At 36.2% G+C, this 12760-nt stretch overlaps 1 protein-coding gene across 1 annotated transcript in view; it reads right to left on the reverse strand.

Moving 5' to 3' along the window:
- Positions 1 to 310: 310 nt before the first annotated feature.
- Positions 311 to 12760, reverse strand: part of CC2D2A (coiled-coil and C2 domain containing 2A) — a gene marked incomplete at its 3' end in the record, with an annotated part of 39098 nt that continues 26648 nt past the window's right edge. Inside the window, exons 18-24 of the mRNA XM_010164487.2 lie at positions 8835 to 8927; positions 6867 to 6958; positions 4992 to 5159; positions 3374 to 3479; positions 1881 to 1990; positions 1665 to 1761; positions 311 to 409 (exon numbers count right to left, since the gene is read on the reverse strand). Of these exons, the coding sequence (XP_010162789.1) occupies positions 311 to 409; positions 1665 to 1761; positions 1881 to 1990; positions 3374 to 3479; positions 4992 to 5159; positions 6867 to 6958; positions 8835 to 8927 (765 nt within the window). The remainder of the gene's footprint in view (positions 410 to 1664; positions 1762 to 1880; positions 1991 to 3373; positions 3480 to 4991; positions 5160 to 6866; positions 6959 to 8834; positions 8928 to 12760) is intronic.

The raw sequence follows: 12760 nt of genomic DNA on the forward strand, positions 1-12760 counted from the left end.
TGGAGATCTCAAAAGCCACTGACAAAATCATCTAAAGAATTTGCAGTTTTAACCTCATAACTGACGGAAGCCAGGCTGCATTGTCAGTGTAGAAGTATGTTTGTCTAACTCTTCTCCCTTCAAAACATTGAACTTACTAACAAATACTCACCAAATTTGACAAAACCCAGTAGTTTCAAAGACATTTTCAAACAATTCCATTAAAATAAAGATACAGAAAACATCATTAAATCTGACATTCCATTACCAGCCCCTTTCCATTCTCCAGTTTTGTATTTTAAGAGATTTACTCCAAGTTTGTGACACTTACCCTAGCTTGAAAATATATCGTAGTAAATGGAATCTTCACGCATCCCAGCCAGTGTCTCTCAACACGAGTGTGGATTCCACTTCCTCTTTCACGATCATCCTATTAAAAAGTTGGACAACATAAAAATTTGTAAGACAGCTTCATTTCCTTTAATTCAATCAGCAATTTAATCAAGGCATTAATTAAAATTATGTATTGTTTTTATAATTTACTATAGATATAAGTTCAATTACTAGTATGGCAATGATTATTCTGCATGCCTTTCAAACATGCCAGATGCTGAACAAATGCAAGAACGTCATGGTCCATGATACAATGTGATTGTACTTCAGGGTTCAAATTCTGTATAATCTGTGATGGCAAACTCAAAAATCTGACAAGGAGCCCACAAGAGTCTTCTCAGACAAAGTAAATTAAGCTATGGTCTTCTAATTAAATATTTTACTAATATTTAAATAAGCTTTTCAAAGGTAAAACTGTATGAAAATTAACTAAACCCAGTGGAATGGAAGCATTGTTTCCATATGTATTGTCTATCAGGGATTTCCAAATCTAGTATTATCAGCCTACAAGTTATTAAAAACAAAATAATTTTCTAAAGGCTAGAGTGACATCTGTGTTTCAAGATGGTGTCTTTCTTCCTTCTGCTGCTTCAAATTCCATTTCAGTTTTAAGGACAGAATTCTGTTCTCAGTGAAATGTATGCATTATTTATTTTTAGGTTTATTTTCAAGAATGTTGAGTGCTGCTATTTTTGTGCATGCTGAATTGACTGGGAGATCTTTCACTGGTTTCAACAAGGGAAGAAGTTATGCCAACACTGAGAGCTTACAAAATTTTCTTGTTACTAGTACTTGCAATTTTTATCTCATTCTAAAAAATTAATATATACAACTGAAAGATTTTTTTTTTCAACAAACAGCTCATAAAACAAGATAAGACAGAGCATAAAAAGATAGTTAATAAAAAATACAGGAATTGGGATCTAGAATTTAGTAAAAAATTCTGATTAAGTTTAAGAAGGACAGAATTCACATTACAGTTCATATGTTGCCTCTCAATTTTACTATCTTCAATTTCATTAAATATCAGTAAAACAGATTATATACGCATGTTCAACTCTACCAGCAGATTATACAGTACACACTTAATTTGTACAGACAAAGGCTAACACCATAAAGCCTGCTCCCTCTAACAGTCTTGCAGTATTGACTAAATATACATAAGGAATGACAAAGTAGAGAAAAAAAGGCACAGGAGGGTGAAAGCTACTACACTGGAAAATCTTATTCTGTCAACTTCAAAAAGCTCATAATATTTTGTAATGTACGCTGTCCTCCAATTACAAACTCACCTCTATAGCATCATGAAGTACTTCATCAAAAATATTAATGAAGACTTCATCCTTCACTGACTGCAAGCTGTGGGTGCTGTAGTCACCATTAGGAGCTCTGAAAAGGTTATATAAACCAAAAAAGTTAACTGAACAGAATAGGAAAATTTGAATAAATTTGCATGCTCAAATTAAAGTAGCATTACTCAGAAAGAACTTGGCTTCATTTTGCCATACCTAAATGGAAGCTCAAGTTCCTCATTCCAGTTGGGGTTAGGACCCTCTGCTGTTGTTGTCCGGCAGACTGTTCGCTGAAAAGAAACTTCTACAAAAGGACGGACTAAAACCTATAAATAGAAATCAAAACACTGGAAACAGATCTGCATAAAAATTTGTCAGAATACATTAAATTACACATTTTCATGCATTTAGAAAAATAAACATATACTTTGTGGAGATCAGGCTGGTCCAGCCGACATAAAGCTTTAATACACCCTAAATATTGCACTTCCCAGGCTTCTAAGCATTTATGAAGCTTTTAAAAATATTTTGTATGTTAGCATTTCCAAAAGATTATGTGTATTCAGAAGACTTGACATATTTATACACACTAGCAAAACCACACTTTTCCCCGAGAGTGGGAAAGCTACTGGCTATCTAATCAAAGAAAGTAACTGAAACAACATGTGATCCAGACACCAGTGGAAAAAAGTGCACTTGCATCTTCTTATCTGTAATCCAAGAAGCCGACCGCTACAGTCCTGTTGTCTCTGAAACTGGCCCCTATTACAGATAAGCAACTCCCCCTAGACACAACAAACCCCAAATGTGATTAAAAATGTCTTAATGGAGAATTTCATTAGTGTTCAAATGCATATGGCATAACCTTTTCTACTTTTCAAGAAGCAATAATTCTGAAAGAAAATCATAAGAAAAACAAGAAAAAACCCTGAAGGGCTTCCATCTTCATTCGGAAAGGTGCTGAATTTAGTTCTCAATAGGAAGCAAATGTAGTTTCAGTATCAGCCGTAAGAATGGCTGTGCTGCTTTAGACCAAAAGTGCACCAGGCCCAAAGTTCAGGCTGGCCATAAGCAGACATATACAGAAGACTAAGAACAAAGCAGGCATATATGGTATTTTCTCCTATCACTCTTCCAGGCTTCAACCATTTTCAGATGAGGGGTTTTCCTAAGCCTGTAACGATTTTTCTATTCAGTAACTCCCAATGGATCACTCTTCCAAACACTTGTCCAATACCCACTTCACTGCAAACAAACCTCTTTATTCCACAATACATGTAAGCAACTTCTCTGGGCACCTACCAACTGCTGCATGAAGAATCACAACCTTCTGTTTGTTTTGAACCTATCTCCTACCAGCTTCATTTCATGATCCCTCACCCTTTTACTGAAAAAGAAAGTAAACAGTCAGTCTCTATCCACAGTCTCTGTATTACTCATGATTTTGTATTCCTCCTCCCCTACTTGCAGTTACCACAATTCTGGCTGAAAAGCTCTACCATTTTTCATTGTACAGTAGCCATTCCATTTTTCTGACACCCTTATCATCCTTCTTTGAACCTTCTGCAGCTTTAGTATCTTTGTGGAGATCAAGGAGTGGGCAAACCAACCTCACTAATAAGATATCTTTCTGATGGTAAATGCTACTGTCTGTGGAAAAGAGGAACGCTCACAGCTTCACATAAGAAAATGTTAGTTTTGTAATATACCTGGTTGAATGCCCAGTCTGGGCTATCAGTTGGGCTCTGAGCTGATGGAGAGGCTGCAAACATCTCATTAAAGGACCTTGAAGATTTGGATGGTTGTTGAAATTTGCTATGAGAGGAAACAGACAGCAACAACAAAGAAAAGAGCAAGAACACATTACAAAATATGAATCACTGGCATCCTGTATTAACCATACAGAATTTTGGAAATACTTCTGATATTTTTATGTTATGACTTTAACCATGGAAAGATATTTACTTGATCAAATAACACCAAAAGAATGCCAGAAAGGGGTAGCAAGTGAACAGCTCCTGTAAGCCTCATTGTAAAAGAGTGCGTTGTGCCTGGAGGCTTCTCTTTTCTGAAGAGCCTATCAACCCCAGACTTTTTTTTTTTCTCCTCCCTCATACAATCTCCTTGAGCTACAGGTTTTCCTGTTTAAGGAGATGAATCCCCACAGAATTCATAAACAGTGTAGACTTCACGCAGGCAAAAGGTCTTTATCCAGGCAAGGCCACTATGACAAAATTAAGCCCATATGAATATTACACAATCAGTAATCCGTGAGTGAAATAAAATAAATATTAATACATTTATTTTTATAGTGTTTCGTCCTGAATTTTTTTGTAATAACACCAAAGTAGAGGTTATAAAAGAATAATTATTCATGGAGAAAGCAGCTCAAAATAAGATCTCATATAATGCAAAAAGACTAAGAGGGGTTTTAGTTATTTTTGTAATACCAATAACAAACTGAATTTTTTTTCTTTCCCTTCCTGTCAACATGTTTCTAATATGAATTGCTTTTTTCAGTAAGAACTTATTTACAGAAATCCAACAGAACCTTTATTATAGTAAAGAGAAAATAGTAGAAGAGGCTAAATTCTGTATGCACAGTAATTGGTCGGCTTGAAAACACCTCCAAGTTAAATGCAAGATGTATTCATTTTGGGAGAGAGAGAGAATGCTGCACTAATACATTGCTCCTGGAACTGAACCAGACTGTTCAGGACTCAAGAACCTCTACATGACACAGCATCATGCAACGCAGGCACTGCCTTAATGTGCCTGAAGGTAATGGTCACCTTTAAAATTAATCAGAGCCCAATTAGGCTCAGTCCATTAACTTAAACAAACAGTTCATGAAGGAGAAAAGCAACGCGCTGCACTCAGGAGCCAAACGTAGTATCCCACAATGAAGAACTGGATTTTTTAAATACTTATTTTTGGTATTTAATTCAGATATTATGAATTAAAATTTCCCTGAGTATAACTAGCAGGCTTGCTTAAGGTATAAATCATGTGATATTACCAGAGTTCTAATGTTGTCAAAGCCGTAAGTTATCTTCCAGACAGTTTTTTTCTTCAAGCAGATGACTAGAGTTTTTGGTAAAACATTTCTTAAATTCAGCAGTTGTTGAGAAATGGTAATATTATTCTACAAACTTAAAAAACAGCAGTTCTTTATCATTTTTAATAAAAGATAAATGTATATATGTTTTTATCATGAGGATTAAAATAACACACATGGTCAAATTTCAACATTAGTTGCTTCAGCTGTCCTCAAAACAGATGCAACCAGAAAATTACTTTGTAATGGAAAAAGGCATTTAAACATACCTCATCACTGGTTTTCTCACTGGAATATCATAAGCTCTAATGATGTTCACTAACAGTTTTATGTCTCCATCTGATAAATTCTGTGCTGTGACCTTCTTCCTTTCTTTTCTTCTTGGCTTTAATGGTCGTTTTGGCTCTGCCAGTTTAAAAAGGCTGAGTCCCAGAATACTAATAATCATAAAACAGGTATTTAGTCATTTCTGCATAGAATCCAGTATTCTAGCGTTTCCATGACACACAGGCAAATTATGCACTAACCGAAAAAGGAAATATATGCTCCTGTCAGTGTCATACAAAACTCTGTGAATTGTCAAAATGTTTTAATTGTTTCGTATGACACGCTCCAGTTCTGTCTTATATTTCAAAAATTATAACTTAAATGTGCAAAAAAGGTTTTTTTCCAGAACTAGGTAAGATACAAATAAGACAATGACACAGCTCCAAGATAGATCTAAAATACAGCGCTATAAACAAGGTATCTAGCAGATTACAACAACCACTGTATGGAATATGCAAAAAATCTAATTACACAGCTATGTACAACAAACAATAGGCTATAGGAAGGAAGCAGAATGAATATACCACAACATACCCTGGACCCTCAGAACTTATAACCCAAGGCAAAGCAGAACCAAAGAAGAAAAAACAAAACAAAACAGGAAAAGAATAAAAAGCAGATGTATGTTTTTACACATCATTGATATTAACTGCAGACATTCCAAAATCTACTTTAAAAACTGATAGCCAGTGGCATTATTTCCTTATACATAATGAAAAAAAAAAAATCATAGTAATTACTCTTAAAATAATACAAAACCATGAGTTACTGAAATATCCCACTAAGTAGATGCTTTAAACAAATCATGGTTTTAAATTCACTAATCATATAAATTAGGAAATAGAAACCAATATGAATTAGTATTCATGGTAAGAAAATATCAGTGAATCATCCAATTTTAAAAAAACTCCAAAAACTGACTGTAATCTTGTTTGGAATTTTCCATTCAGTGATGTGAAAACACAAACTAAAAAAATCGGATGAACTCTTGTAAGACAGCAAGTCTCTTCATCTCCAGCAGATGGGACTGTTTAGATTTACACTGCTGCTTGAAAAAGCTTTGTCTGTACTTTAAGGGTGTCATGTTTATAGTGAATACAAGCAACTTCTGCATAAAAGAAAAAAAAACTCTCTCTCTCTCAACCTGTTTACTTACACAGATTTTAAGTGAGCAACACTGATTAAAAGTCATCTACGTTGTAATGACTGATAAATGTCAAAATCAACAAATATGGGATTTGGAACAAAAATTCAAAGAAAGTGTGTAAGTAGTAAAACAAATAATAATCTGAAAAGAAAAAAAGAAGTAATTTCTAAAAATAAACAGCCTATGATGACATCCAGCAACAGCAAACAGAAATACATGAAAAGTAAAATAAAGAAAGTGACTGTTAAAGAAATCTATTGCATATTAGTTGCGGGGCACATGCACTGACTCTAAGTGAGCATCACCTATAGAACCAGCAGTGTTACTATCTCTGGCACCTGTCTGATATTTGGAAATCATTCAGTCTGGGACGACCTAGGGCTATGGTCTGCTCATCAGATCACAGCTTAATGCATTATATCCTGCTAAATCTTATTTACATGCTGTCATATTACTTCTGGCAAAGCCAGACTTTTTCTTAAAAAAGCTTTTAGGCACTTTGTGTATCAATACACTGTACTGGCAGAGGTGTACAGAGTGACTACAAGTTTATATATTATACTAAACACAAGATCACATCAGTTAGTCACATCAATACACTTTAAAAAAATTTAAAAAAAGACTGTTCTACATTAATTATTTTTATTTAGAACCAATATAGTTCCCTTACCCCAGGCTAGGAACCTCCTCTTCATTGACAAGGTCAGAGAGAAGAAAATGGTGTTTTGCTATGAGGAAACGGTTTATTACTGATTCTCGAACCTGTGAATGGGGAGGAAGAAGAGACAAAAGTACATTTCTAATCCAAATCCACTGCAAATATTTGCATTCTGTTTATGAAACACAAACAAAATGACCAAATATACATTTTTTTCCAACTTTTAAAAGAGTCACGGTCCAAGGAAAATTTTCTTTCCGCCAGATACTGTGTCAGAACATAATATAAGCTCATTTTGCAAATACAATGATTCTCTAGAAACATACTGGCTAGCCAGATATTAGAATGTATGAAAGCATACAATGAGAAAATGAAGTCTTATCTGCACACAGCTCATCATCAGAAACAATCACAACAATAAATAACACTAACAGACATCTCTTTTCCACGTCTAAATGAAGTTGCAGGGAGGGCTGTAGAGAAATCTATATGGTATTAGTTATGAGGAATAAAAGCAGCACTTTGGACTGCAGAAAAATCCATGAAGGCTGTATTACAAATACTATGATTTCAAATAAATGTTTAAAATCCTTAGTTCCTTTCATTTCTATGCTGAGGTCACAGACTGAAGCACAGAGATGAGTCTTCCCTCTTCTAAGAGAGTATTGCCTTTGTCCTTTTCCCCTACCACTAACAGCAGTAATGCCTTTATATACTGTGCTATTACAAGATCAGTTGTAGAACAGCAGTAACAAACAATTTTCTACAATACATTTCCCTTTCTTATTTTTAAAAGTTTTCATTTCAGTTATTGTTGTTCTTATAATAGCTTTGTGTTGAAGTGATAAGCATATAAAGATCACTTTTCAGAATGAACTTTCAGTTATGATGCAAGCAATCTAATTTTCAAGCACATCTGATCATTTATAAGAGTAAAATATCTAAATACTATTTTAAAAAATGCTACATGTATTTGATCTAAAAGAATGACTAATAAAGGCACCATAACGTATGTTACTCTGTGCCACTATATTATTGTTCAGTGTGCTGCATAAACCACACTTAAATACCATGCAAAACATACGGGGCTGACACAGACATGACAGCTTTGTTAAAAATAACTTTTATATTATCATACTGAATCTCGGCTTTGGCACTTGTCTAGAAGATTTAAACACTCTTCACTGTTTATGATTCTTTTACAAACCATTCTTTCTAACAGACAATTTGTTTTGTCCTAGATCAAATCAACCTTATCATCATCTCACATGCTTTCCTTGCTGGCTGGGATATGATACACTTTTTGATATTTCCAGTAAAGGTAAGAAACTGGTAGGCATGTTTTGCACACAACAGTCTGGAATTGCAAACTTCTCTTGGTTATATAACCAACGTTTTCCTCTATTTTTTTCCCAAAGGATTAAAGAGAATATCATCCTAGCAGAATGAGCAGACTAGAAAAATAAATTATATCAAGATAAAGGGGAGAAGATGTTACTCTAATACCACAACAGTAACGTGATGGAAGATTCGCCCTCTGCCTTAGGCTGAAGGGCAAGACATTGTGTATGGCACTAAATAATTTTTAACAGTGGTTAGGGCCACTTTCATGGAGATAATTAAGTTCTTAGCATCACAGCTTGCAAGAAGGAAAATAGGAAGGAGAGGGAAATCAGTGAATGCCTGGGACACAACAGTACAAATCACCGAGACACTGGAGCAATGAAGAATTTACAGAACTGCTACAAAAATCCAGAATGGCTGGTCATTTTGTATATTGCATCTTTTTCAATAACATTAAATATTGCACTCATAGACCTCCACTTGTTCAATTAGACTAGTTTCAGGCCTTTTAAAGATATCTGTAGGTCATGTTTAGAGATTAATCCATTTTTAGTATTCATGGAAACAAAGCATCCAAGTATAGAAGCAGCATATGGCCTAGAGAAATACAGCAGATCCATATTTTTTGCATCTTACCTTCTGTAGATAGTTGGCAACAACTGCTCTGTGTGCATCTAGGTAATTTTTGCCATCAGTCACATCCCTCTCTTGCAGTCTCTTCTCATAGTCCTAAAGATATTTACTAGAGTTTGTAATTCAATATATATTCAGTGCTTTACATAAAAGGAAAATGGTAAATATTTCATTAATTTTAATGCATTGATCACAGTAAACCAAAACAGATGTCAGAGGTTTATAAAGCTATTTTTAATGCTAATGTATACAGTAATAGCATTGCTAAACTTCCATGAATAGAGACAAGAATTCCATTAAGTTACAAGATTCATGTGGTTTAAATTACTATGAATAATTTGAAGATTTCCCTCTCTTCTTTTAAAGCTGAACTTTGACCTGCTGCTGTAAACTGAAATTCAATTTGAACTGGAAATGGCTTCTCTTTCCGCAGCTGCAGTAGGGAGAATCCTTTATAAACAGAAATGATGCAGTATTCATGGAAGGCGACCTGAAATCTGAACTGTGTTTTAATACACATAACTAGTTTTCATAGTGTCTAACACTGAAAGAAACTCTACTTGTAGGAGATTTTGTTGAGAAATTATTATTGAGCTATTTTTAAGTTATATTCAAGGCATAAAGAGATTTGATAGCATAATAAAAATTTTTGGACATTGTGAGAAAGTGAAAGCTCTTTAAGCAGCCAGAGCGTGAAGATTTTGCTTTGCCTGAGGCTTGATAAAAGAGTCTGTAGCCTAACTGAGAGGCTGAGATGAATCCTGGTTACCACCACAAGGAAAAGATTTACAAGAAGCATTTATTTCTTGGGGAGAAGTATGTTGATGGAATATTTCTCAGGGTTGTGGTTAATATTCTGGTGGACTACAATGAAAGCTGTACCCAACAGATGCAACTTTTATTCACAAGTTTATGAAAGTGTCTCATAAATTAAGAAAAAGCTAGAGCCGATACTCAGCTTCCAAGTAAAACACAGAGCCTACAAGTCCAGGGGGTCTCCCAGGGTCTAGAGCTTAATAGCAGTCTGCATATCAGGTTGGCTTTAGAACCACAACTAGGTATCATGTAAAAGCCACTCAGAAAACTTAATCTTCAGGTTATTTTGATACTGTTGTTACTTAAGAGAACTTAATTTTTTCCTAAGATAAAGGGTCCAGGAAGTACATACTGGAAACACAGTGCTTCATTATTTCCACAATAAATCTTTATCTAACTTTTCCAGTGCATAGTAATTATTGTTGAACAACTTCATAGCTATTCTGAGCCAGAAATTTTAAATTTTAGGCAGATCTAGCAATGACTAAGCTGGAAGTCCAATAATGGGAGTTGAATGTCTAACTGGTACATGCATATGCATCGCTCCCTTCAAAAGTCTTTTTACTGCAATATGATTTAAGTACCACAAATCATTAACTACCACTTGTTAACTATTAGTAAACTGCTGACATTAAATAAACTTTCAAAAGAAACAGGAAGAAATAGGAAAACATCATAAACTTCTGATAAAGCAAATATTCAGATACAGACTGATTTGCCCCAACTGTGGTGTTGAACCCCAAATTGAAACTCTTCCCATTTGACCCAAGACACTGTGTTGCTTTATCTCTGTAACTGTACCAAGACATTCTGCTTGCCCACAAGCAGAGTATGTCTTGGTTTATCAAAATCCTACAGCCCATGCTGCTGGGTTTACTGGTAGAGATGATGGTCCCATTTGTTCTGAGGAACACAAGGAACCAAAAATATAAAGCAAAAGAAGACTTCATAGCAGGACTGCATATTAGTGCTGAACACTGTAAAGAGATTGCAGAGGATGAATACAAAAGAATCACTTGGGCAAATACCACAGTGAGAAAAAAAGGTGGTAATTTCATGGCCTAATTGTACCAGTCTGGCTGGGATGGACTTAATTCTCTTCATAGCACCCGGTATGGTGCTACGTTTTGAATTTGTGACCAAAATGGTGTTGATAACAGAGCAGCATTTTGACTACTGTTGAGCAGTGCTTGCACAGTGTCAAGATTATCTTTTTCCAGATTCCCTCCCAGCAAGTAGGTTGGGGGTGTGCAAGAAGTTGGAAGGGGACAAAACAAGAACAGCTAACCTAAAATGACCAAAAGGATACTCCATGCCATATGACGTCATGCTTAGCAGTAAAACAGAAAGGAAGGGGATTTTGTGGAAGGTAGCCATTGCTCAGAGACTGGCTAGTGACTGGTCTACATGGGGGAGGTGGCAAGTGCTTTACATCACTTGTTTTTTGTTTGTGAGTTTTATAAGTGAAAGAAAGAAGAAGAAGAAAGAAAGAAAAAAAAAATCTCAAGCCATGAGTTTTCTTGCTTTTGCTCCACCTATTCTCTCCTCTCTCCAGGGTGGGAGGGGAGAGGGGAAATGAACAAGTGTTTGTGGGGGGCCTACCATGGTTAAGAGCAGGGAAACTTCCATTAGCAGATTTAGATGCAACTACAGAATTGGTCATTTAGGAAAAGAGCTAGGATACAGACTGAAAATATCACTACTGTCAACAAGTAGAATGCAGTTATTCCTGTTGAGATAACCTGAGGAAGTTTTGGTTTGAATGGACTGCTTGCTGCGTTGAAAGCAGGATGAACAAGTGGGCTCTAACAGTAAGGATGAAGAGCTCAGTGTCCAGTTAGTGTCCTCCAACTAGCAAAGTACTCCTTGGATTGATTACAGGGCCAATATTACTCAGTGTCTTCACCAGTGACCTGGCTGAGGAGACACAACACACTGTCAGCAATTTAGCCAACGATACTTGACTAGGAAGAGTGGTTAATACAATGAATGACTGAACCACAGTTCAGAGGGCTCTTGATAATTGAAGACTATGACAACTGAAGTCTCAATGAGGAAAAGGCAAAATTCTGCACTGAAGGTGGAGTAACTCCATGTGCTGGCACAGACCGGAAAGCAACCAGGAGAACAACAGTCATACAGAAAAAAATCTGGGGGTTATGGTTTACTGTCAATCACCTATGTGTTCTTTTGGCAAAAGGCAAACCACAGGCTACATTAGGAGCAAGCATGGCCTACAGGCAAAGCAAATTACTAGTCCTTCCAACTGGGCACTTGTGAGAGCCTGAAATATTGCATCCAGTTTGGGGCTGCCAGTTCAGGAAGCACGTGGAGAAACTGGATGGGGTCCATTAAGTGACAACTAAGACAGTCAGAGGCCTAGAGTACATGACCTACAAGAGGAGGTCTGAATCTGAGAATGATGTAGGTACGAAGAGTTTTCTGGTGGTCAGCTGATCCAAACTCTCACTCAGAGAGGGAACAACTCCAACCAGGATGCTCAGGGCCTTCAACAGTCGAGTTTTCAGTATCTCTAGAGGTGGTAATTCTGCAAACTTGCTGGACAACGTGTTCTAGAATTGGAATATATTCTTTGTGAAAAGTGTTTTAATTATATCTAACTGGAATTTCTCTGGGAGTAACTTGTGTCTATCGTCCAGCCTCCAAGATGAGTTTCACTCTGCTGTCCCTGCACCGTCTTGCTAGGTACCTGAAGGAAGCAATAACATACGCCCTTAGCCTTGCCTGCTTAGGCCAAAACAAACTTAGTCTTCTCACTCTCTCCTTGTACATCATGTGCTCCAGCCCTGTGGATATTCTGGTAGCTCTGTGCTGGACTTTCTTGCAGTCCAGTCCAGTCTTTCTTGTACTGGACAAGGTGTTCAACTTAGTCTGGTAAGGAAGAGATTAATAAGCAATCCAATATCTGCCCACAACTATTTGAGGGGCAGTTACAAAGAAAAGAGTGCCAAACTCATCTCTGTAGTTCCAGACAAGGGAAAACAGCCATTAAATACAACTTGGAAGGCTCAGATTGGACATGTTTGTTTTGGTGGGTTTTTTTGGTTTTGTTTTTTAACTATCACTAGAAGAATAGTGCAGCACTGGAACAG

This window comes from Antrostomus carolinensis, unplaced genomic scaffold (assembly GCF_000700745.2).
Source record: "Antrostomus carolinensis isolate BGI_N321 unplaced genomic scaffold, ASM70074v2 scaffold12703, whole genome shotgun sequence".
Taxonomy (NCBI): domain Eukaryota; kingdom Metazoa; phylum Chordata; class Aves; order Caprimulgiformes; family Caprimulgidae; genus Antrostomus; species Antrostomus carolinensis.